At 28.5% G+C, this 27,692-nt stretch overlaps 1 protein-coding gene across 1 annotated transcript; it reads left to right on the top strand.

The window, feature by feature from the left end:
• The first annotated feature begins 12,569 nt into the window (after positions 1-12,569).
• On the top strand, positions 12,570-15,758 carry LOC114196259 (RNA polymerase sigma factor sigE, chloroplastic/mitochondrial). Its single transcript, XM_028086846.1, has 6 exons — positions 12,570-12,655; positions 12,957-13,664; positions 13,874-14,020; positions 14,155-14,391; positions 14,676-14,939; positions 15,468-15,758. The coding sequence occupies exons 2-6, from the start codon at positions 12,975-12,977 to the stop codon at positions 15,663-15,665; spliced, it is 1,536 nt and encodes a 511-aa protein (XP_027942647.1). The 5' UTR covers positions 12,570-12,655; positions 12,957-12,974; the 3' UTR covers positions 15,666-15,758.
• Positions 15,759-27,692: the final 11,934 nt, after the last annotated feature.

Genomic DNA, 27,692 nt, shown 5'->3' with positions numbered 1-27,692 from the left:
TTTTAAAAACAACTTTTATACAGAGTTCTCTACTGTCATTAATGGATTAGCAATTTACCTAATCGATTATCGTGGGTGTATTTTCATTGCCTTAGTGCAACAATACTCACAACTAATCCATTAGTTAAACAACTAATCATTCATGTTTGCACAAGCAAGAGTGTAATGGTCCATTGCAGCACAATGTAGGCCTAATTCACAACCTGGTGCAGGCTTGATTTACATCTGATAAAGATAAACTATTAGCCTAATGCACAACCTAACTAGACCAAATTTATTATCTATTCTAATCCAGTAGACATCATCAAAACCATTCTTCATTTATAGGTGAAGTAGCTCCCCCCTACCAACATAAGTGATATATTATAATTTTTATTATTATATTAAAAAAAGAAATTCATTACAATTTAAAAAATTGAAATAAACATACATTCAAAATATATTTTAAATTGAATATTTGTTTTCCTTTTATATTTTTTTTAAAATATTTTTAAATTTTTGTCCACTAAGTTTCATTAATTTTTCAAATTTAATAAATGTTTAGGTTCTCATCAAATTTTATTTGGTATTCTAGTGTGAAATGTATACAATTATAATTTCTTTTTAAATATTTGATATCAACCCTCCTCTTTTTAATATTGAATATTTGAAAATATTATCGTAATTTTCTATTATTATATAAAAATATATTAATTAATTTTGAAACATGAAAAAATGGATACAGATATGGGTATGATAGTATATCCGTTACCCGATAAAAATAGGGATGAAACAATAATTTGATATCGATTATATTTGAATGAGGATAAATTTCAATATCAATATCAATGCGAGAAGAATATTTTCCTCACATAGTTAACCGTGCAAGCACGGGAAAAGAAAGGCTGAAGCAACATCTATCCATGAAGTGCACATATTCAATGTATAACAAAAGGTGGAAGTGAATAAAAGGTTTAAATATACATTTGGTTTCTATTTTTTTTGTTTTTATTCAATTTGGTCTTTATTTTCGTTTTGTGATCAATTAAGTCATCATTTTCATCAAATTGTGGTCAATTTGGTCCTTTCCACTAATGGTGTTTAAATAGTTAACGTTTTTCAACAGTACATGACACATGTCAACTCTTGGTTTTTTTATTTTTAAATTTTTTTTAATTTTAATTTTTTTTTAATTTAAAAAAAATTGTCCACGTGTCAAGTCACAATTGTTTCACGTGTCAATGTTAGAGCAACGTGTAAGTTTGTGGTTGCTTTTTGTTCAATTTTGCCCCGATATTTGTTATTTTTGTTTAATTCAGTCTCTATATTCGTTATTTTTGTTTAACTTAGTTCCAAATTTTGTTAAAATAGAACTATTTAATTTTTAAAATAGACATTATTATTAGTTATTTTTTAAAATTCAATTATAAATTATAATATTTAATTATAAATTAAATATAATTCTTAAATTCAATTGTTAAATAGAATATAATTATTTAAATATTATTAAAATGTGATTATTAAAATTTTAAAACTATATATTAATATCCGTAAAATTCACTTTTAAATTTAAAATATTTAATATGTTTATTGTATTTTAGATATTAAAATCTAAAATATTTTATATTTAAATGTTAATTTTACAAATATTAGTTAACTTTTCTGAAATATTTTGAATATATAAAATTTTTTTATATATCAATTTTAAAAGTATTTTAGAATATAAATATTAGAAAAAAGATTAATAATTATATTTTTATAATATTTAAAATAATTATATTCTATTTAATAATTAAATATAAGAATTTTATTCAATTTATAATTAAATTTAATAATTTATAATTGAATTTAAAAAATAATAAATTCAAATGTCAATTTTAGAAAAATATTAATATAATTTGTATAGAAGATATTAAATTTAGTGTTAATTTGAAAGGGACAAAATTGATTTATTTTAACAAAAATTAGGATTAAATTGAACAAAAATAACGAATAGGAACTAAATTGAACAAAAAATAATAATACTACCACAAACTGACACGTGGCACTAGCATTGACACGTGACACAATTGTGACTTGACACATGAATAACTTTTTTGAAATTAAAAAAATTAAAAAAATCAGAAGCTGACACGTGACACTGTTCAAAGACATTAACTATTTAAATACCGTTAGTGAAAATGACCAAATTGACCATAATTTGACGAAAATGAGGACCTAATTGAATACAAAACAAAAATATGGACCAAATTGAATAAAAACAACAAAAATAAGGATCAAATGTATATTTAAACCTCAATAAAAAAAGGTTTACTGTTATTTTAGGTAAATGTACACGATTTTGTATTTTTTTTATACTTTAGATTATTCAATCTAAATTATATTTTGAGTTTTATATTTCAAAATATTTTTTTTAATATTTTAGATTACAATATAAATTTTGTATACTGATTTAAATATTTAAAAATATAATTTCTTTTACTTTAAATTATATATTTTAAAATATATTTTATATTTTAAATTGTGTAATCTAAAATATAACTTTTATATTTTATATTTTAAAATATAAATTCTGTATTTAAAATTATACAATTTGAAATATAAAAATATTGATATTATTATTTCATATTATACTATCTAAATATTTATGCAATGTAAAACTAAAATGGAAAATCCTAATTTGAAAGTTTTAAATTTATGAAGGTGCATGAAGAATTTGCCAACATGGGAATATAACCACATCCATAAAGTAAGGAAAGTTCACAAAACTAGAAGTACACTAAGGAAAAGTCTACAAGAAACAAAATATTCAGAGTTCAGTGGACAGAACAACGTATAGGTCACTTTTTTAAACAAAAAGTCTTTTCTAGAATGAGAATTTAGAAAAAATATTGAATTCAAAAAATCTTTATAAAATTAAAAAAAAATTATACACAAAAAAGTATTAATTTGTTTTAACATTTAACTGAGAACATGCTCCCATTTAAATACATAATCTAATTTAAATAGTTAATATTGACATTATAATATACCTTAAATATATTACAATTATGGAAATCCTATATTTTTCAAGAGCTGAAGAAAAACCATAAACTCAAATATTAAGATGTGTTCCTTTCAGATGATGGATATGAGAGAGAGTGTAAAGATGAATTTGTGTAAATTTCGGTGAATGAATTTTTGTGTTTTTTTGAGTAGATTTAGAGGATAAAGTGAGTGGATTTGGAGATAAGTTTTATGAAAGTTAGTGAAAGATTTGATTGATGTGATAAATAAAATAAATTGTAAAAATAGATAGAATTAGAAAGTTACCAAAATACCCTTGATGGAAAAAAAGAATGATTTTGTAATTTGATGTTATAAAAATAATTATAATTAATTAATACGAATTAAAAAAATATTAAAATTATATAAAATAAAAAAATAAAAAAATAAAATTTTTATGAATGTAAAAAATTATACAATTAAATTTTAAAAAAATTATATAATTAAATTTTAAACTAAAGTTAAATAAAGTTAAAAAAAAGTCAAAAAAAGTTAAAAAAATTAAAAAAAAAGTCAAAAAAAGTCAAGAAAAAAGTCAACAAAAGAAGAAACCAACGACACCAGTGTCGTAACAAGTGTCATCCCTTTATAAACCAAGGCACTGGTTACGTAACCGGTGCCATCCTCTTCTCAAAACACTGCAGCACCGGTGTTGCACCGTGCATATCACCACCACACCATGTCCATCGTCCAACCACAACCACCACCTGGCCACCACCGCGGGCAACCACGCCACCCCTTCATCCTCTTTGTCGACCACCACAGCCCAAACCACCTCCTCTTCTTCCCCTTCATGCACTCAATAATCACACAGACACACACCATAACGATAGCAAGGGTAGTTTCATAATCTGTACAAAATATATGCAATATCTTCGCACTTTTGAGGGGATGGATTAAACCATCCATTCTCCAAATCGCCTCTCGTATATCCTTTCAAATAATCACAAACGAACGCACTGGACTACCAAAATCGACTCTCTCAAATTTACTTCAACAATATAATTTCCTCGTACGAACACTGCGTTAGTGTCATATTCACATTTGTGTAACGATTACCGATTAAAACTAGTAATTAAAAAACAACTAAAAGATACAAATTCAATATAAATATTTTGCACAATTTCATATCAGCTCCAAGTAATCGTAAAATAATCAAATCACTATTTTGGAATTAATTATTTAAAATAAATTAATTCTAAAATTATAATATGAAATATGGATTATCAGTAAATTCAACAAACAATTTTAAACACAAATCAAGAAGAATAAAGTTTAGTATCGATCATTAATTCTTTTAAAAAAATAATAATAATATATTAATTAACTATTCACGTTAAATCATATCAATAAATCAAATATATGAGTAAAAGAATGGTAATTTTAATATATTTTTCAAAAGCTAAATAGAATGGTACTCTACTAAGCACGTTTTACCAAGTTGTGATTCATCCAAGTAAATATTTATTCCACTCTTGTTAATGAAAAATTTAGATTCATTTTAAATGATGCTTAGCATATTTATTTTAAAAACAAAAAAAAATGAAAACAATAAATACTAAATATAAAATACATACAAAAATAATCCTTAAATAGTGATGGAATCTTTATTTGTACTCATCTATATAGTTACACATTTCCTTCAGGCTTAGATAGACGGTAGTAATAAATAAGGGACAAATAAATGTAAGCTGCGATAGACTTTTGGTACGCTTAAACAACATATTTGTTTAAAAAGCAAATTTAATTTTGTCTTTTTATATGTTGTATGTATTTTTTAAAAGTCTAACCCACAATTAAATTTGAAAATATATGTTCAATTATAGATTCAAAATAAAAAAGTATCTTACTCTAAATAAGTCATCAATAATCATACATAAATTTCATACACATTTTTAAATACTTGTCTATAAAGATGTTTTATTATTCATGTTATCTAAAACGGCATAGAACGTTTTACCAACCTAAGCTTTTCCAGTTCCTGCAATGGTGTTAAGTCTTTTACATGTTGGATCTGGATCTAACTCCTTAATCTGATCATTTAAAACATACAGAGAAGGAGAATAGGAAATTCAGTGAGTGAGGATAATGGAACTAAAGTCTGACCATTCAATTAATTAAATTGTGTCAGAGTAAGGTGTATCACGTATGATTCCAAAGCTCCTAAGATATGTTTGATGACATAGATCTGAGTATCGGACTGTGTTTACAATTAAATCACGTATATGAACTAATAACGTATGTCGAAAAGAATTGGCTTCCCTCGAAAAATTTGACATAAAAGGCTAAAATAAGTCATATTTTGACTTTTTTTTGTGTGTGAAGAAATCTATCTCTTATCGCTATTTTATTGATTCATGTTGATGTAGTTTTTACTAGTAATAACATTATTGAAATTAATGCTCTAAAAGTTCATTTTCATTTTAGATTTTATATTAAAGATTTTGGTCATTTCAAATATTGGTTGGCCTCGAAGTTACTCGTTCTCTTGATGGATTAGTTTTTTATATACGTCGTTCCTTGCACGTCTCTCACGTCCCACGTCCCACGTCTTCCGTGTCACGTGTCACGTCTCACGTCTCAGGTTTCAGATCTCACGTCCCACGACCTACGTCCCACGTCTCACGTCCCACGTCTCATGTCTCACATCCCACGTCTCACGTCCCACGTCTCTCACGTCTCACGTCCCACATCCCGCTTCCCACGATCCATGTCTCACGTCTCACGTTCCACGTTCCACGTCCCACATCTCACGTTCCACGTTCCACGTTTCACGTCCCACATCTCACGTCCCATGTCTCACATCTCACATCTCACATCTCACTTCTCATCTTTCTCGTCTCACCTCTCTCGTCTCACGTCTCTCGTCCCACGTCCCACCTGTCACGTCTCACGTCTCATGTCTCATGACCCACATTTTGCGTCTCACGTGTCACGTCTCACGTCTTACGTCTCACATGTCACGTCTCACATCTCACGTTCCACGTCTCACGTCTCACGTTCCACGTCTCACGTATCATGTCCCGCGTCACACGTCTCACGTCTCACGTCTCTCATCTCATGTCATGTGGCACGTCCCACGTTCGACGTCCCATGCCCCACGTCTTACGTCTCACGTTTCATGTATCACCTCTCACGTCTCACGTCCCACGTCGTCTCACGTTTCACGTCTCACCTCGTCTAACGTCCAACGTCCTACGTTTCACGTCCTACGTCCCACATCCCATGTTTCACGTCTTACGTCCCACGTTTCATGTCTCACGTTCTACGTTTCACGTCCCACGTCTCACGTCTCACGTCTTTTGTCCCACGTCGCACGTCTCACGTTTCATGTCTCACGTCCCACGTCGTCTTACGTCTCACGTCATCTCACGTCCCATGTCCCACGTCTGACGTCCAACGTCCTACGTCCCACGTCCTACATCCTACGTCTCACGTCTCATGTCGCATGTTCCACGTATCACGCCTATGTCTCACCTTCCACGTCTCACTTCCCACGTCGCACGTCTCACATTATAGCACTAAAATACTTGATTCTTTCATAAAATAATGGTGTTTTTATCCTTATTGATCGAAAGAAGATAAAAGACATTATTTTATCGGAAATAGGAAACCTAACCTTATGCAACAACAATAATTTGAAACTTTTGCAGATGTCTGCTATCCATACATGGATGATTTTAGAAAAGTGTTTAGATGTTCGCAGACAATATTTTTTTATTGTTTTCTATTTTGATATTCAATATGCGAAGAGATGTGGCACAAAATTCTAATCAAGGGTGGGCAAAAAATCAATTTTTTATAATCCAATCTATTTTTTCTATGATCTAATTCATTCAATATCTATTTTATTAAAAATTCAATCCATTTAAAATCCATTTTATTGGATATGGACATCAATCTGATATATATTTTATGAATTGGATATCCATTCTCTAAATCTAGATTTTCAAAATGGATAATCCAAAATATCCAATCCAAATTTTCGGTTTATATTTTTTGTTAGGTTAGGCTAAAAGTTGAGACTAACTAGTCCAAATTTAGTCATATTTGATTGAGTTGGCGTGACCCTATACAAAATTTGGCCGAATTCTGTCAAGTCGGTCTCGATCAAAATTTGGCTCAACTGGTCCTGGACAAAATTTGGAAGTATTTGGTTGAGTTCACCCCGACCCAAATTTGACTGCATTGGCCTGAGTCGACCTAGACAAAATTTGACTGTATTCGGCTGAGACAACCGCGACCAAAATTTGGTTGTATTCAGCCTAGTTGGCTCCAGTCAAAATTTGGTCGAATTCAATCGAGTTGGTCTCGATTGAGATTTGACCGAGTCGACTCTGACCCAAATTTGGTCGTATTTGGCTGAGACGACCTAGGGTGAAATTTGGTCGTATTCAAATGAGTCAGCCACGACCAAAATTCGACCGAATTCAGTCGAGTTGGCTCCGGTCAAAATTCAGTCATGTTGGCCTCGACCAAAATTTGACCGAGTTGGTCCTGGCCTGAATTTGGTCGTATTCGGCAAAGTCGATCGCGACCGAAATTTGGTCATATTTAGGCGAATCGGTCCTAACCTAAATTTGGCCAAATTCAGTCCAGTTGGTCATGACCAAAATTTGGTCAAGTCGGCACTTGCCCAAATTTAGCCATATTCGGTCGACTAAGTCCCGAATAAAATTTGACTATATTCAACTTAGTCTGCTGTGATCGAAAATTGGCCATATTCAGTCAAGTCGGTCCCAGCCGACGAATTTAATGGAGTCAACCCTGACTGAAATTTGACTGATCAGGACCTGACCTAAATGTGGCCATATTTAGCCAAGTCGGCTCTGGCCAAAATTTGGTCGTATTAGGCAAAATTGACCCTGGCCGAAATTCAGTCAAGTCGATCTCGACTGAAATTTTGTCAAGTCGACCTTAGCCCAAATTTGGTCACGTCGTCCCCGACCGAAATTTGTTCGAAAGTCATCCAAGTTCATCCCATGCTAAAATTTGGCCTTGTTGGCCTCGACAAAAAATTTGCCAAATTCTATGGTGTCAGCCTTATCGAAAATCTAATCCACATCCATTTTGGATCCAAATAATGGATGTGGATCCAAATTTGTTTCCATAGGGCTGACACCAAAGAATTTGACAGATTTGGCCGAATACTTCCAAATTTTGTCCAGGACCAACTGGGTCAAATCTCGATCGGGACCGACTTGACAGAATTTGGCCTAATTCGGTTAAATTTTGTACAAGGCCACACCAACTCAATCAAATACGACTAAATTTGGGCTAGTCCGTCTCAACCTTTAGTCTAACCTAACAAAAAATATAAAGTGAAAATTTGGATTGGATATTTTGGATTATCTATTTTAAAAATCTAGCTTACGAAAATGGATATCCAATCCATAAAATATATAAAATGTAGATTAGATTGATATCCAGATCCAATAAAATAGATTTTAAATGGATTGAATTTTTAATAGAATGGATAATAAATGGATTGGATCATAGAAAAAATGGATTGGATCATAAAAATTGGATTTTTTGCCCACCCTTAACAGAAACTGATTTAAGCAAAATTATACATATTCAACCAATCCATACAACTTCAAAACCTCTACAGAGACCATTCGAGTATCAAACATTAATTCTATCAAAATATTCACACCAATTGCATCCAATTGAACCTATAACATACAATTTTTATTAAACAACGAATAAAACCTAAATGTTTATCGTTTTCAAACATTACAACCCAGTTCACATATCAAACACATTAGTCAATTAAAAAATAATCATATAATAACATTTCTAACAAGTTTGTGAGACATGATAGATATTAACTTCCCTTACCTAGTATCCTGCTTAAACAACTCTATAAACGTCAAACGTCTTTAACTCCATAGGATGCTCTATCTACACATAGAAACATCACAAGAACAAGAATGATCAGGACATACCATTATGATCATTGATCAATAGAGACTCATGCTGATAAATAAAATGACGCATGCAAGCGGGAGAGGACTTACATGCAACAAAAAACATAAAAGACAAAAAACGAGAGCGTAAACTTAACTTACGCGAACGGAGAAATTGATAGATCCAAATTGAAGAGCTCACCGAGAGGATCAATTCTACGGTCTCGATTCTTCAATTAGATGACCAGAAAAAATAGAATACTTAGAGAGAAATCAGATAGCTCTAGAAAAGTGGTTTCTAGAGAGATGGTGTGTTTTAAAATAATGAAACTCGTTTATAACAATTTTATTTATACTAAAACATGTTAATATTAAAATAATCGAGTTTCACTACTTTTAAACCACTATTACTTCTAAAATATCATTTTCTAGAATGTTACAAGGACCATGTGAAATTATTCAGTTATGTGAGTTTTGATTTTAACAAAGCAACATCTAATTATTTAGATATAATTTTAATAATTTAGATATAATTTTAATGAATTTCAATCCATCAACTCAACAAACATTAATCAAGATAATTTCTTCTTTTATAATATGTAAGGCTCATAAATTCTGCCTCTAATATACTCTTTAACAAAATTTAACCAAGGTTATAATAAATTTAACATCTTTTTTCCTGCTCAATACATCTTGAAAAAAGGTTTACCAGGATTTTTAACGAATTATTTTTAGCAAAGTTATTTATGAGTTCTGCAAATTATTTTTCACATAAATGTTCACAAGAATTTTTTGCAAATGTGAACCACCAAAAAATTTCCTGAGGAATTTTTTGCAAAATATTTTCCACGACAAAGTTAGCAGGAAATTAGCATTTTTCTAATAGTATCAAGGTACATGTTGTGACAATGAGTTCTTTCAATCTTTTATTCAATAAAAGAATCATAATATCAGTGTACAATCTCATGTATAAGTATGATATAATTAAAGTTAATCCAAAATGAATTGTGGTGATACAATATTCATGCCTATTTTTTTTATTTATTCTAAAGTTTATAGAGACAATTTTCTCTCGCTAATTTCCCTCGCAAATTAACTACAAAATTTTTTGTCGTTAATCTTTCGCTAAATAACGAAAAATTAGTAAAAAGATATTTTCTCTTGCTAATTTTCATCACAAATTAGCTGTTTTGTTGTAGTGCAAGTTGTATCCACTTTTGTTTTAATTTGTTTATTAAATATATTTATTAAATCAAATTTCATTTAACATATAATAAAAGTAACAAAAATTAACATTTTTATTTAATTGACTTAAGGGTACTCCTTTATCAAATTTATATAGTAGAATGTATGAAGTACGGCAGCCCAAAAACCCAAAACTTTATAAAGATAAAAAGTAGATTTAACATTTTTTTAACATATATATTGATTGAAAGAACAATGTAATTTGTTTTTCGTTATTACACTTGAACATAGGAGCAATGGTTCATAGATATGCAAATAAATACGTCCCCATGGGTATTGTTCAAACTTGTTCCTGTTTTGACAGGAAATTCTCGTATTGATTGTGTATGGGTATAGGTATGGGTATGAAGAATCTTCGACTTTTTCAATTGGGTATGAAGATGTACATATATCCCCACCATAATACTCGTCCCCGTTTAAATTATTAAAATATTCACAATTAATTAAGTAATTATATATATATATATATTTACTATTATTTATTTCTTCTAATTATTTGATTTTTCATGAAACTCATTCGCATCTCCATTACATTTTTCATCTTAGTATAACCTTTATGTAATTATGTTCAAAAGATGTATGTCAATTAAAAAAAAATATGTCTCACATTTGAATATTTCTATTATTGTTAATATTTTTATTGTATATTTTCCTTTCATATGAGAAAGTGTAATACTCTCAATTTAAGTACTTAATAGCACAGACATTTTGTTTACTAAGCAATATAAAAAAAAATTACTTATTATTATTAGTTTTTGTTTCATTTGAAGAACTCTTTTGTTTTGCTAAAACAATTTTTGTTATTTCACAACCATTTAGTATATATGTTGATATTTGAAAAGTTTTCTTAGATTATTTTTCGTCTTATCATACCCTTAATTATACATTTGTTGTCCTTTGTGCGATTTCTTTGAATAGTCTCTCAAATTATTTTTAAATATTTGTTAATTTTTTAATATTTTTATTTGTTGCTTATTTTCATTGTGTAGAATACTATTTTAATATATTTTATCTAATTATTTTTTATTTCTAACTCATTATCAATCATACTGTAATTTTTTCACTATAATTTATAAATAACTTTTATTTCTACAATACAAAAAATTTAATGTAATTGTCATGAATAATTTTTTATCACCATCCAACATAATTGAAGTTTAAAAGATACAAGATCTATGTTAAAATTTTATTATTATGATTATTATTTATTTTTTGTATCATTTTTTATCAAGTGGTGTATTATAACTTTTATTAGTGTATAAAAATAGATTCATTAAAATTTAAAAGATTGAAGCAAACAAACATTTAAAATATATTTTAATTTGAATATTTGTTTTCCTTTTATATTTTTTAAAAATTATTTTTAAATTTTATCAACTATGTTTCATTAATATTTGAAAATTTAATAAATGTTTTGGTTCTCATGAAATTTTATTTGGTATTATAATTTAAAATGTAAACAGTTATAATTTATTTTAAAGTATTTGATATCGAAGAAACAAACAACCATCCGTCTAATATTGAATATTTGATAATATTATGTTTCCTTTACCATAATTTTTTATTATTTTATAAAAATTAATTAAAATTAATATTGAAGTGGTAAGAAAACGTGTATGGGTATGAGTACGAGATTCTACCCGTTATTCAGTGGAGATGAGGATGAGACAAAAGTTTGATACCCGTTGAATTTGGATACGGGGATATGATGAATTTTTTCTATGAAAATGGATATGGAATAACGAAACCTGTTCCTACCCTGCCCCATTGTCATCCCTAATAGTTCATTATTGTGGCAATAGCAAAAGTAAAAGTTGTAATAATTTATTAATTATTCGTTTTCCTCAAAAATAATATACATTAGTATTTATCAAAATAAATAAATAAAAACTAAATATTTCCTATAATAAATTACCAGTAAGTAACTTTGGTGTCGAATTCCTTGCAAGAATCACGACTAGATTTTCATAAATTTTCTTGCTCAATGATGATAAGCATGATGAATCATAAACTTCTTGACCTATTTTTGTCGAGTATTCTTAATGTCAATTTTTTCTGTATTTTACAATTCTAAAAAACTTATCCATAAATTTGGAACTTAAATACATGAGTTAAAATGCAAATTGGCAAGGATGATGGTGGATATTGCGCTACGTATCCAATAAAAGGCCTCTTGAATTGGATCCCACAAAAAAGTGGCCAAAAATTTTTCGCCTCAAGAAACAGCCATCCACGTGTCAACCTTAAGCTCCACAGCACAATCCTCTTCATACTTAGCCACGTCATCACTACTAACGTGTTCCCATCACGAACCGCATATTCTACTCACACTAATTCCTGGCCGTTGATTTTTCGGAGACAAAAATTGTGGTCATCTTAATTCTCGCATTTCGCTTTAAATACAGAAAAACTCAAATCCCGCAACTTTTCTCTGTAGATTCCTCTCTCTGGATTCATTTGCTTCTCGCTGATCAAAGGTACTCTTCATTCCGGCTTCACTCTTTGTCTTTGAACATATATTTATTTACTTCTTCATTTGATTCCCCTACTTTTGTTTGATCATATCATATCGCGGCAAGTTTTTGATGGTTCGTACTGCAATATGTTTACTCGTCCATATATTATTATTTTTTGTGTAAATTTTTGAAGCTATATTAATGATTAATCATGAGAATGCGCTAACTGATTGATAATTCTCAGTAAGGATTAGTTGTGAACCTAAGTTGATGATGTTTTAAGATCTAGCATTGAAAACTTGTCATTTCTTTCTAAACACAGATTATTAGGTAACTTGGTATGGGAGTTGTGACTGTTTCTAGCTCAGCTGCGAGGACTCCAGTGGGATTGAGTACAAACTTTTCCTGTAATCGTCTGAAGAGACCTTTAATTATAGCATTTAAAGGGGATAAACAAAATGACTCAGCTTTGGTTGCAACTCAAGAGAAAATCCCTGTGCCCATTGAGACTGCCAAGACGCAGAAGAAAAAGATAGGGAAAGCTAACAAAGTGCCTAAGAGAGAAAGAGTTGCCTTTGCGGAGGAAAATTCTCCTTCTTCCTTGGATGTGGACTATAATGAAGCTGCTGCTATGCTTGAAAATATATACAAACTCAGCCCTGCTTTTGATGCTGGTAATGCAGAATGTATAGATGGTAAAATCAAAAGGGTCTCCCGGAGAAGGAAGAAGATTGTTGACGATTGTGAAGAAAAGGATGTAAACGATGATAGGGTGGTCAGAAACCAGAACAAGAAAGCTAAACGGCTGAGTCTTGATGCGCGGATTTCATTAAAGAGGAACTCGGACGGGGATGAAGTCGTTCCCACTCGAAATAAAATAAAGAATAGGATTGAGAAGATTGAAGAACTTATTAGGGAATATTCAGCATCAACTGATTTTGTCGGTATGGATTGGAGAAGAATGAAAATACCTCCTGTTCTTTCTTCTTCAGAGCATGCTTGGCTGTTCAAATTGATGCAACCTATGAAGGTAAGCAGTAAATTACAACTAATATTTTTGTCCCCTTACTTTGATTCTTCTATTCTTGAAATATTAGTATAGATTTGTTTGGTTCCTGAGTAGCAGGGATTCGAGGATTTAATTCCATTCTTAGATAACTTTTGTAAAATTCAAGATGTCAGGAAAACTCAGAATTTGCTTCTGTAGCAGACATTAACTCATAATTGTTTGTTTTTCAGACAATACTTCAAGTGAAAGAAGGTTTACAGAAAGAGCTAGAAAGAGAACCTGCTGATAGTGAACTAGCAGATGCAACAAACATGAACATTGCTCATGTAAAGAAAGCATTGGAGGTTGGTCAAGCTGCAAGAAACAAACTCATAAAGGTAATTCTAATTCTTAAGTTCTTTCACGACATGACTTTTGAAAAAATTCAACGTATGAAGAAGAAATTACTGTCAGTTTGTTGTGTAATTTGAAATGAGCAAGTTATAAGCAAGTGTGATCATGTTTCTTGCAGCACAATCTCCGGCTTGTCTTGTTCGTTATCAACAAATATTTTTCAGATTTTGCAAGTGGCTCTAGGTTTCAAGATCTTTGTCAGGCAGGAGTTAAGGGACTTATGACAGCAATTGATCGCTTTGAACCGAACAGAAGATTTCGGCTGTCAACATATAGCTTATTCTGGATTAGACATGCTATCACTCGTTCGATGACTCTCTCAAGCTTCACACGTGTTCCATTTGGACTTGAATCGGTATGCATTCTCACTGTTCATGGTGATTAGTGTTTTTGTTTAGCAGCATATGGTTCATGGCTTTTATTTCTTTAGTTTTTATTTCCATGTTATATAGCATCATATTTTGTTTTCAATGTCAACAAACTGTAATTCCTAATCAACCACTTTTGTTGTGGTTGCTTGAAGGTATAATCCAGGATTGTTTTATTTAGACAATATATTTAGAAAGGCTTGGATATAAAATTAAATTTAGGCTGTTGAAGTCTCAACTTTGGGTAATTTCTTCATTTCTTTTGGAGCAGGTTCGAGCAGAAATCCAAAAAGCTAAAACTGAGTTAACAATTGAGCTTCAGAGGTCTCCAACAGAGGAAGAAATAATAGAAAGAGCTAAAATATCCCCGGAAAGATACCATGACGTAATGAAGGCATCAAAATCCATTCTTTCGCTGAACTCGAGACATATAACTACTCAAGAGGAGTTCATTAACGGGATCGTTGATGATGGGGGTGTTAATGGTGACAATAGTAAGCAACCTGCTCTACTAAGACTTGCTCTTGATGATGTGGTAACTACTCAATCTCTCGAGACTTTATTTGATCCCAAATACCTCATTCTATTGAAGTTTGCTATGATCATAGTGGATTTGTTCAATGAAATCTGCGAAATAGACAATTAAATTTGAAAATTTTCAGAAGTCAGAAGTATTTAACACTGCCCAAGTATGATAATCATATTCTTGTCAACAGTATATATTACTGTTTTTTATTTCTTTCCTCCCTTCGTTGACGATCTTGACTAATAGACACCATACTACTGGTATCGTTTATAACATAGGAAAGGGAAATGTTATGAATACATTTTCTAGTATACTTCGAACGTGTACTTATTTGTATGTGCGTTAGAGTGTCCATAGAACCCTTTTCAGTTGGGAATTAGTAACATACCTATTTTTCTTTGTCCAAGTAATATATATATATATATATATATATATATATATATATATATATATATATATATATATATATATATATATATGATTCAATTACATCATATTGTTATGATCAACAAATCTGAGATTTCATTTTTGTGCTAGCTTGATTCCCTGAAGCCGAAGGAGAGCTTAGTTATCAGACAGAGATTTGGACTTGATGGGAAGGGTGACAGAACGTTGGGAGAAATTGCTAGGAACTTGAATATATCAAGGGAAATGGTAAGAAAGCACGAAATGAAGGCTCTTATGAAGCTCAAGCATTCAGCTCGTTTGGATTATCTTCGTCGTTATGTTGTATAAATCACTGATGTATAGAAACACCTGACCTATAGTTATACAATAAAGATATATATATATATATATATTATATAGTCATGTTCTTATTATTGTTCATTTAAATACCTACTATTATATAATCATACTCATGTAATATGTATATGATTTACTTGAAATTACAAAAGTATATAACTGCTTATACAAGTTACATACATACCTGTGACGTGCCTTACTTTGATGAAATTAAATTGTATTTGGCCCTTTTCATGAAGGGGGAGTGTATAACATATCCTAAACATTGGGCCAGAAAATAAAATGATGGCGATTTGAGTAGGTCCAGGAGAATAATTGCCAATGTAATATCCAAAAGTTAAAAATAATGACATTTTTTTAGTTATTTATTATAAAAAGATATTTATTTCGTTCCCTTTTTCCATCTATTTCTTTTAGTTAATCAACCTTTATTCTTACACATTTTTCTCTTTCTTTCTTTTCTCTTCAGTTTCCTTCGTTCTTTAGTTTTCACCAAATGCTGTTTTTCATGTACTTCTTTCTAATCATTCCTACCACTCTCTACTAAATGTACATCTTTCTATATAAATAAAAAGATTATTTTACAGACTTACGTTCTACATATTGTAAGTAGTTGAAATATTCTACATATAAGTACATTTAATCGATCTTTTCCATAATTTCAAGTGAAAAAACAGAAGAAAAAATAAAAAATTATTTTTTCTATAAATTAAAATACCTTCTGTGCATGTTACAGATAAAAATTTAAAGAAAATACATGAGAGAAAGCCTTAAAATTTAATTTATGCATAAAATGACGTTTAACAGAAATTAATTTCAATTTTTCATCTTTCTTTTTCAAAGAACTTATAGAAAAGTTAGTCCAAACATGTTATACACCATTAATTGTCTTAAAAAAAATGAAAGGGGACATAGATGGTGTTGGTTAGTTATAAGCGAAGATAAAATATAATATAACAAATACTGACATATACTAAATGTATTTATATTCTTGATGTGAATTGGGAATATTAAGAAATTGATCTTTCAAAGTTACAACTTCATAACAAATTGTTCCATGTTTGTACTTAGATGGCCACATCCTTGTTTTGACATTGAGTATCGCAGGACAGGAACAACCTTGAATTTTAGTTGGAATCTAGTATCCATATTTTATTTCTGAAAATAGAGCAACGATGAGATGGATATCAGATTAGAGATATAGATACTCATCCACACCGTAATTATAATAAGTAGATTATTATAAACGTTAAATTATAAAGTTGAGCTTGCGATTTTCTTGTTTTCTTAAAATTTTTATAAAAATAAATAAATATGTATGTGGGTATCTTAATAAACGATGGAATAGAGTATCCATTTTTATATTCTGAAAAAAAGATGAGAGTGGATTGGGAACAAACCTGATGAGAGTGAAATGACTCATGCCTAGCTACGTCCATGATTCTTGAATTGGTAGCCAGTAATTAATGATAACATTTTAAAATATTATTCTCTTTTTTCATAAAAAATAATTTGTGATTGTGATATTTACCATATCCATCTTATACTGTTAAGTCAGGTTAGGTGAAAAAAATGAACAGTAACCTACACAAGTAGTAATGTTTGCTCCACACTAATGACAGTCATCAAAATACTTTATTCGAAATTAGACCCTTACAATATATTATCTGAAGATGGAAGATAAAACCCATGTCAACTAAATATTTATCCAATAAAACAATTTTATAAAAGTATTTCATTTTTAAATCAAATGTTAATAGTATATTATAAAATTGTATGGCAGTTATTATATCTATCCATTTATTTACAATAAAATAATTATCAAATAGCTTATATAATAACAATAATATATTATTTTTTGTACTCTTTTAAATCAGAACGAGAATCTTATTACTATCAAATACGCATAAGATACTATGAACAGAAAGAAAACAAATTTTTGCTTTGGGAAAGAAAAACTCTTCACTTGTATTTTTATTATTTACACAGAAATTGAAGGAATATATGGAGTCGAATTATCCTCTGTACCTAAACGATGGAGAATATATCTGTCCCTTTACATGGAGAAACTATGCATTTCAAAATTGATGTGTTCGAATATATTATAATGATGGGTGATCGTTATTCTGAAAATGTTAAAATGTCTCCATAATTAATGATAAAGCTAAGATATACTTTAAGAAATGAAACGAAGGAAAAATATAAAAAAATGTGCTTACGTACGAATCGATAAATGGTGAATCTTTTTCTCGACAGGTAGACATGAAATTTATATAATGATATTTTAACAAAGTTTTTTTTTTACAAAATTTATTTTTTAACAAACATTAAACTCTTTTTTACTATTTCTAAGTCGCATTAAACTTTTATTTATTTATTGAAATGTTGTTATGTATTGTCAAAAGTTTGTAAATAAATTTTTTTTAAAAAATAATTTTTCGTTTTATATCAGCATGGAATAAGTTGAAGACATGTTTTGGGTAACAGTGACCTTATACATGCTTTTGGTAGTAGTAAATATGTTGCCAGATCTGTTAAAAGACTTAGTTATCCGAGTTTTTTAAAATTATGTAGTGGTTAAATTTTTTGGTGTACTTAGTGGAAGTCTAAAATTTTACACTTTATATTATTATAATTTTCATCCGTCATTTATATCTCTTTTTTCACGTAAAATGTATTAATCATTTTGGGATCATATATATTTTATACTTATATTTATGTTTATTTTATTTTATTTATTATCCATGAAATTTAAATATATGGTATTTGTCTCTATCAAGTATTATTTTTGTGATTCATATTCATATTTCTTAATTGGTATCCATACTTATGTAGTAATTAATGTAACTAATTTATTTACTAACGTTATATAAGTGGGAGATTGTTGTATTTTATATAATTTTATTATATAAAATTATTATTCTTTATTTTGTTATTATTGTGGATTAACATTAATCAATAAATTATATTATTTGTTAGTATCAATTATATTTCACAATTGTTATTAATTTATGTATAATAAATATTGAGTTTGTGATGAACGGTCCGTGATGGGTTAGATTCTTCAATAAATGGTCTGTGATGGACTTGAATGATTAGTAGGTCTTTGATCTCTGCTGGTAGGGATATCAAACTGAGACCCATTAGTCAGTTGTAAGGGGCAACGTAAAACACACTTTTGATATACGTTATAGAATAACTTACCGGTAAGAGAATAGTAAGGTCTCACACGTGCTTTCATTGATCTTCATTTTGATTTCGGATACACAATTCTTTTGAACTCATACTTGAATATATTATATTGTTGCGTCTTGTATTATTTTTTCTTATCATATAAGACAATACATGAAGGTTTGTTAAAAAATAATTAGGATTCATATTAATTTCATAAAAGAATCCCTAAAATCATAATTAGATTTATACAAATTTGGAATAAACTTAATTTGGAGAAACATCCTAAAAAGAATTATAAATCTAACATACATAAATCATAATAAGATACTAACCTTAATCTATGAGACATCATGCGAGAATGTATATTTCAATCTCAATCTATGTGTTTCTTGGTCTTTGTTTTTCAATCTATCTCTTTGTATTTATTTTTTCTCATATACTTTCATAATAATTTATATGGTGAAAAAATTCTATAACAAAAAAAATCTTAATCTCTTTTATAAATCAATATCTCCATTCAATTTTTTATTGTATTTTTTATTATAATTTTCGCAATATAAACTTAATATAAATAATATATAAATATAATTTTTAAAAATATATAAATATATATAAAATAAATTAAAAAAAAAATAGGAAAGCCGTGACTCCGCTACGTGATTGCATAGTTCCGCCACTGTGTAGATGTTATTTAGGTTTAAGTAGGTATAATATGTAATCCGTCGAGTACGAGTTATTCGTTTTGAATATTTTTTATGTTCTCTTTTAAGTTTAAATTACACCAGTGAATTCAACGTGTTTAATTTGCAAAACATTATTATTACATTGGAAATATTGTTTTTCTTAGACATAAATCAAATATCAGTATGATATGTAATTCGCATAGTACGAGTTATTAGTTTTGAATATATTTTATGTTGTTTTTAAAGTTCGATTCACATCGGTGAATTCCAACGGGTTTAATTTGCAATATCTTTCCTACTATCTTAGATTATAGACTTCTATGACGGATTTATCTTTAAATGTCATCTTCCAATAATTGAAGAAAGAATGGATATTTAAATTCTTCTTTACCAATATTCCTGAACGATACAAACAATTAGATGTACGGGAACAATTAAAATATTTAACACTCAAATTGTTTTATTTATTTACTATTTATAATTGTATTGTAAATTACGCGGACAATGAAATTAATGAGATCAAACACTACTAATGAAAAAAAAATATATTTGATCTAATTTTTTATTTCGTTACATGATTTAACACTCCGTACACTTTCTGTTTTGATTAACTGTTTTATTTTCTAATTGAATGTTGATTATATTTAAACATACTTATTATAACCGCATAACTATATTCAGTAATTATATTTTAATTAATAAAATACTTTTTTGTAGTTTATAGGGCAATTCATATAGTCTAATTTTATAGGAGATTATTTGTAGAAAAATTAGACTTGTTTAAAATGTGGATATATGTAAGATTAATTTGGCACCACATTTCGCTAAGTTCAGATTTTTTTTTTACTAATTTCTTGGTACTGGCTTTTTGAATCTTCAAAATACACCGATAATATATTAAAAATATTTTTAATATGTTTTAAAACATAGTCTATATACTTACTTTTAAGGTTCAGAGCATAAGACATCAAAAAAAAAAAAAAAAAACTCAAAAGATAATCTAAATTGGTTTTACCTAAAATTTCAGCAACACACAATTCTACATTCAATTCTGTTAGAGATTACCATGTTCCGATTTTGAATACCAGAAAACTGCCTGAGTTGTATTGAAATGTGAAAATATCCAAATTCAACAATATATCCTTCTTGAAGACCAGGTGTGGAAAATAATGTATTTTAGTATATTTTCTCTACCAATCTTTTATTCTTGTTTCTCCATCTGCACCAGAATTCACATGCAGAATGAATGTTGTAAAAAATGTTATTCCATATATTTTTGATTGAGTGATGCATAACAAGTATATCTTATGTAAGTATTTATGTGGCATGAGATGTAATTTTTGGTCATAGTAAACACATTAAATCTTAAATTGTATTTAGATTTGTTAAAAGTCTCATATTTGATTAGAAATAGGACGAAATTATAATATACAAGGTGCAAATTTTGTTTGTTTTTTTAAAATTGAATAAAACTTAAAATTTACCTTTTAATATATAGCAGTTCACTACTTCCAATTTTTTTTTTCATTTAATCTTCTCCTTAAATAAATTAGATTTTCTTATGAATAAATAATACATGAACATTAAGTTCTAAAATTTTACAATAAATATCGTGAAGTTATTCGGAGAATAAATTTAACGAATTGATAGTGGTTTTGTTTTTTTTTTTTTTTTATAGACAAAGAATAAATTTAATTAAAAATAACAATTGACATATTTATTGATTCTGAAAAAGTTAACTGCATTTCGTAGACTAAAACAAATATCTACCACTTAGTAAAAGTATTTTCTAATTAGATGTGATTTTGTTAATTCATTAAATCAACTTAACTGCGAGAAATTTAGACAATTTACACGTGTCGATTATTCAAGTTAATACCCGTATATCAACACAGAAAAAATGCCATTCTGTAGACATGACCTAGAAAAATCTGAGGGAATTTTTCAATTAGACAAATTCCTAATCTGTGTGCTATGCTACGTCAATTTCAACTCCCTCCGTTATTGGACATTTTGTTCCACATGAGTTTTGCACTTCGAGTGAGTCAGAACTTAGTATCGACTTATTGGAAATCAATTAGGACTTGAATTGTTGTATATATAAGAAATTAAAAGCTAGAAAATATGCACTAACTATAATTAAGTTTAATTAAATCTTACAAAATTGATTTGTAAGGTGAAATTTGCACCTACTTATATATTGTAAATGAATTTTATTTTTAGTCGATGTGGACTTCAAACACACTCGTTGAGATAAATAAATATTGAACATTAGACTAGATATTAATGGGTGGTCTGATAGCGGCTAGATAGTAAGTGGAACTATATATCCAACAAACCCAAATCTCACTAGGATATAACTTTAAATCAGACTTTGATATCATGTTAAGAAGTGAACCTTAAGTTTAACTAAACTTCCACAAAACTGGTTTGTAAGTTAAGATTTGCACCTACTTATATATTGTAAATTGGCCTTATCTTTAGTCAATATGAACCTTCCAACAAAATTAATTTCAATTATATGTGAGATTTTATTGATTAATAATAATCTTTAATTCGATCGTAGTTTGTAATTATACGAAAACTGCATATTATTGATGAACACAATCTCTTGGTAATAGAAAAATTTTGTCAACATTCAAATTTATCGATGAACTACAAATGATAAAAAATTTGTTGATAAAATTGTTGATGATACATTTGACTGATAGATCAAAAAATTCGTCAGTAATTACCGACGATAATTATATCGATAAATTTTGATTGTTAATAAAATTCATCAGTAACTACTATGATTTGTTCTTCTTCTTTTTCTTCCTCCCACTCCATCGCTACCACCATGTCCGTCATTGCCGCCAACTCCTCTACCAACTTCAGTTGCCGCCATTGTTCATCGCCACATTGCACCTCGTCTTCTAGTTCTTCTTTTTCCTTCTTATCTTCTTTTGTTCTTCTCATTCATTTTTATTTAATATATAAAAAAAAATTCATTAGACTTGACAAAAGAATAATTATTTTATTTATCAACAGATTTACCAAACAACAAAAGTTGTTGATAATTTCAATTATAAGTTACAGATAAAATTAATCGTCAAATACATTATTAATAATACAAATTTGAATTTATCAAAAAATTTTATGGGTGACTATTTACCGGTAAAATTAACTGTTGATAATTTAATTTTTTAAAATTCATAATTTAAATTTTTAAAATTCGCTTATAAATTAAATTTATCAATAATTTATTTTCTACCTAAAAATTTATCGTTAATTATGAAAATTTTTGAAAAGAAAAATGAGTGTATCTATCTATTCAATGAAAAGCTGAACCATTTTCATAGTAATTAATAATTTTCAGAGATATTTTCTAGAAGATGACCCAAATATTGTAAAATAGAAAATTATTATTAATTTGAATTTACACTTTGATTCAATTCAACATTTAATATTTAAAACCATTTTTATTTATTTTAGAGACGATACAGGCCATTCTTTCGGTACAATAATGCTGTCTTTTTCCTAATACTGGAAGCACGAGTCAGCATATTTTGACTAATGTAGCCGAATAAACAAAATATCATGCATAATTGGAGCTAATTTGAAAATGTTTGGTCTTAGAAGAAAGGAGAAATATTGTAAAGAGAAACAAGTAATTCAAAATAAATTTTGTTGTCCCTTTAGGAGGCAAAAAACAAAACCAGTTAGTAAAGATATGACAGAAAATGCAGAAATTATAGAAGAGATAAACAATGTGACATCCTTAAAAAAAAAAAATGTTCATGTGATTTAACATAAAAAAGAAGATGAAAGGGGTTAGTGAAAGATGATGGCATAATAGCATGCAACGAATCGGAATAGGAAAGAATGGTAAGAAGCAAGCAAAGTAAAACGTTAACAGAAAGAAGGAAACAGAAAATGGTGATGGTGACGAATGAGTAATAAGTTAAAGATGGAATGAGTCAATTCCCAAAATGGACTAGTGAGAGAAGAGAGTTTTGCGGTGTGCGGGCCACTTTGGTTGATTCTGCGTAACCTGCACACACCAATGTTTTGCATCCTACTCACCAATTACTAAGCAATGACACAGATCCAACTGTTATATCTATACATGCACACAACACACACAGAATTATACAAACATTTTTTTATGGAGCAGCCACCATGCATTATTTCCCATTTCACTCACCTTTTTAGAGATTCAAAAACAAACTCATTAAGTCTACTTACCGGTAACAGTATGGCTTTATGCGTCCAACTACAAACAAATAATAAATTTGTTGATAGTGGGTAGAACAATAGGCAAACAAACAACAGATCTCGATACGATAAGTTTTATGTCATACTTATGATACAATGTTAAGAAGTGAACTTTAAATCTAACTCAACTTCATAAAATCGACTTATAAAATAAAGTTTGTATCTAATTATATATCATGAAATGTCTTATTTTTTAGTCAATGTGAAATTTTGAATAATGAGATTTGAAAAGTTTAGTTGGTGAAGCATTAAGCACTTGAGAGCTAGGTTTAGAGTGATGTGAAAGTGAAATCTAAAAAAGTGAGCTAAATTGAAGTTTGGTGGTGACAAATTCTGCAGCTTGTGTCTCCTTTCTGCCTTCCAACTGGCTCTCATCTTCACCTTTTCACGCTGTATTGCTACCTCTGAGTGACATTCCAATTTTCCTATTACACACTACGATATGTGAATGTATAATAATATTTATGTGCCCATTTGCCACATTGAGTTGACGCAAAAACAGAGCTTGTACTTGCCAACTTCTGAAGCGGATAAGATTTTATAATGTACTTCTTCCCTCTCTACGCACAACCATTTCAGGGTCCACATGTAAGTATAATTCAAATTTTGAACGTCCCTTCTCAAGGATCCGACAAATAATAAATGGAAACATGATTCAAAAGTTGTTTTCTTATTTTAATCTCTCAATCACTTCCTACCCCAGATTCATTCATGTCATCTCCTGCTCTTCACACAATATTATATTGTTCTCTTATCTTCCTAAATCGTCACTAACTTTTTTAATGTAGCTTCTATATGTTTCTCCATTTGTGTATTGAAACAAACGTTGGCACTATGAAATGGTAAATCACTAGCTGAACCTTGCATTATCTATTCAACTGTTTGAGATGCCATGAATCTGTTTGTAGTTTGTAAAAGAAAGACTTTTTCGAAAGATTTCAAAGTTATTCATCAACTTATTCTCTTACTTTGCATACTACTATTTATTTTAGCTTCATAAAACGTCAATATTTTCTATTTTTTAAATTTAAAAGTGATTATTTTTGTTCTTTTCATTCAGAAAATACCACACTTTTTTAATTTTAACTAAAGTGATCAAATGATGAACAGAATCTTAAAGTCGAAACTAATTTCGAGACTAGGGTAGTTAAAAATTATTTCTATGACTAAGCAAATGTTTGGTGAGGTTGGCAGAATAAATATTGGAGACCATCGAATTATTCTTATTAGAAATTACACACGAAGGTAATATTAATTTACAGGATGTCAATTCTTTTTATCTATATCTGTCAAATAATCATTCATCAATTCACAAATAAGTGAATACCTTAAAAATCCTACATTAAATAAAAAATAAAAGATCAATTATAAGTGAGAAAAAAAAAATCCTCATAACGATTATGTGACGATGAAACAAATTTAAAGTCCCAAAATTATTTTGATTACACTTATCACTCCAAAATAATTTGTCTTTATTTAATGTTATAAATTGATTTTCTTTTTAAATAACCATAGTGACTCCAAAAGAAAATTAAGGAGAGTGTTGCACTAGATGGCAATGATCATGATCATGGTAAACGTGATTTCGCTTTCTTACGTAACGAGTCACAATCTATTAAAGTATTCGTTTTAGGAAGCAATGACAAAGACATAATATAATATTTTGTTGTAATGATTGAGTTTTTGACTACCCATGTCGTTTTGGCGCGTTTGGAATTGCAACAATTTAATTTATCAAATGTGTAAGGTTTTTTATTAAATTAAAATTAAAGGCATGAGTGACATGTGACATGGAATGAGTTGCAAGGTGAAAGCACGTGACCAAGATGGGTGATATATTCGTACAAATGAAGGTACTAAACCTTAAAAACTATAAAGAGTTTTTAAAGACAGTTGACAAATTGTTCCACCTAGTCCTCTAACATTTTGGCTGCTACATTTCTACAAATTTCGATACGACACCATTTCTGCAAATATATCTTCTTTTTCCCCTCAAACTATCATTATCAATTTTCTCCCCTTTCATTCGTAACATCAAATGTTTAGACCAAAATTTTCTTACATGTACTTAAGATCTTTCCTTGTTACCATATTCTAATGTCTTGTTTCATGCGGAATAAAATAAATAGTTTAAACATTTCTTATGGGTTTGCAATTATCTTAATGATTTGTTTTTCCCTATTAAGAATATTTTTTTAACGTCTATGTTAATGGGAAATTTGTGATTAATTTAAAACTAATTTGAGTATGCAATCTAATTATATTTGACTTCAAAACAAATTGAATTTACTGAAATTTGTGGTGATTGGATACAGTCAATTTAAAAAAGAAAAAAAAATTATTTACAAGAAAAATCCATAATATCTTGTTAATCCATTCTCATCTAGGGATAAAAAAATACTCGTATATGTGACTGTGAGTATTCACAGATAAATTTCGTTATGAAGAGTTAGTATCAATGGGTAGCGGGTATCGGGTATTTAATACTCGTTTATAAACGGATCGGGGACAAGTATCCTACTATCTGTATATGTGAATATTCATTTCTCTTAAAAAATTAAAATTAAAATTTATTTTATTTTATTAAGTTAAATTTAATTAAAATTAAAATTTAATTTATATTTTATTTAATTTAATTTAATTAAAATTAAAATTAAAATTTAATTTAATTTATATTTTATTTCATATTTTTTGTAATTTTAATTAAATTTTATTTTAAAAATTTATGAAATATCTTCTTTTTTAGTATTTGTGGGTATCTACAGGTACCCATGGGTTCTAAAAAAATCTGTGGATATCTTTTAAAATGGTATCCGGTAACGAAATAGATAACATATAAATTTTTTTATTACAAATCGGATTACGAGTAGACACTATTCATACTCGACACTCGACCCGATCTGTTGTCATCCCTATTCATTCATGAAGACATCACTATTTTATATATAAATGACTTAAAGGTAGTCATATATGAATATATATCTCATGCAAGTTTAATAAGTTCTAATATTATAATAAAAATTTAATTAGATCTAATACATGTTTCCAAAATTAATTTGTATGATAATACTTGTCCTCATGTAAAATCTTCAACCTTTCATAAACAACCTTTTATTATTCGTGAAATGTTGTCTCACTCAGCTCAATATACTATGATATTTAAATAGTTAATGATAATAATAATTGAAAGTTTTCTAAAAGTTTTTCTAATTATGTGTTGGAATAATATATATATATATATATATATATATAATATGACAACATAATATTATGAATGAACTTTAGTATTAAAATAAAATAATAATAATAGTAATAACAATTTGAATAGTGATGATGAACATCATCAAATTAAATGGACTTTTTATTGAAATTGAAGTTAAATTTATTTGAAAATGAGTAAAAATCATCTTAATTCAACTCTAACCAATTAAATTTCTGTTTATAAACTATTTTTAAAATAAAAAATTTACAATGATTCCCAAATTCTAATTTTGATAAATTATATTAAGAATACATGATAAAATTAGTTATTCAAATAAATAAAAAATATAAAAATAGTTATTCAATTAAAAAATTTACAATCATTCCCATTTTTTTTATTGTAAAGCATAAATTGCTGTTATATATGGGTGATTAATTTGCTCTTAGTGCTTGCATATTGTAATTAAATCATAACTTTTTATGTTAAATTATAAAAGATTTATATATCTTGAGTTTCTAAACTTGAAAAAAAAATGGAATCTGTCTGTATTCTAAATTTGTTACATATTTTTTTTTCTCAAAGTTAATCAAATTGGGTTAATATTTGTTTTTTTGGCAAAACACATTTCAGGTTGGTATTTGAAATTTTTACACTGTTTGACACGTTTTAACTCAAATATCAGTCTAAAATATTATTTAACAA

Source organism: Vigna unguiculata, chromosome 9 (genome assembly GCF_004118075.2).
Source record: "Vigna unguiculata cultivar IT97K-499-35 chromosome 9, ASM411807v1, whole genome shotgun sequence".
NCBI lineage: Eukaryota > Viridiplantae > Streptophyta > Magnoliopsida > Fabales > Fabaceae > Vigna > Vigna unguiculata.
Note: the sequence above shows the minus strand (reverse complement) of the source record. Positions and strands in the feature narration are given on the sequence as shown.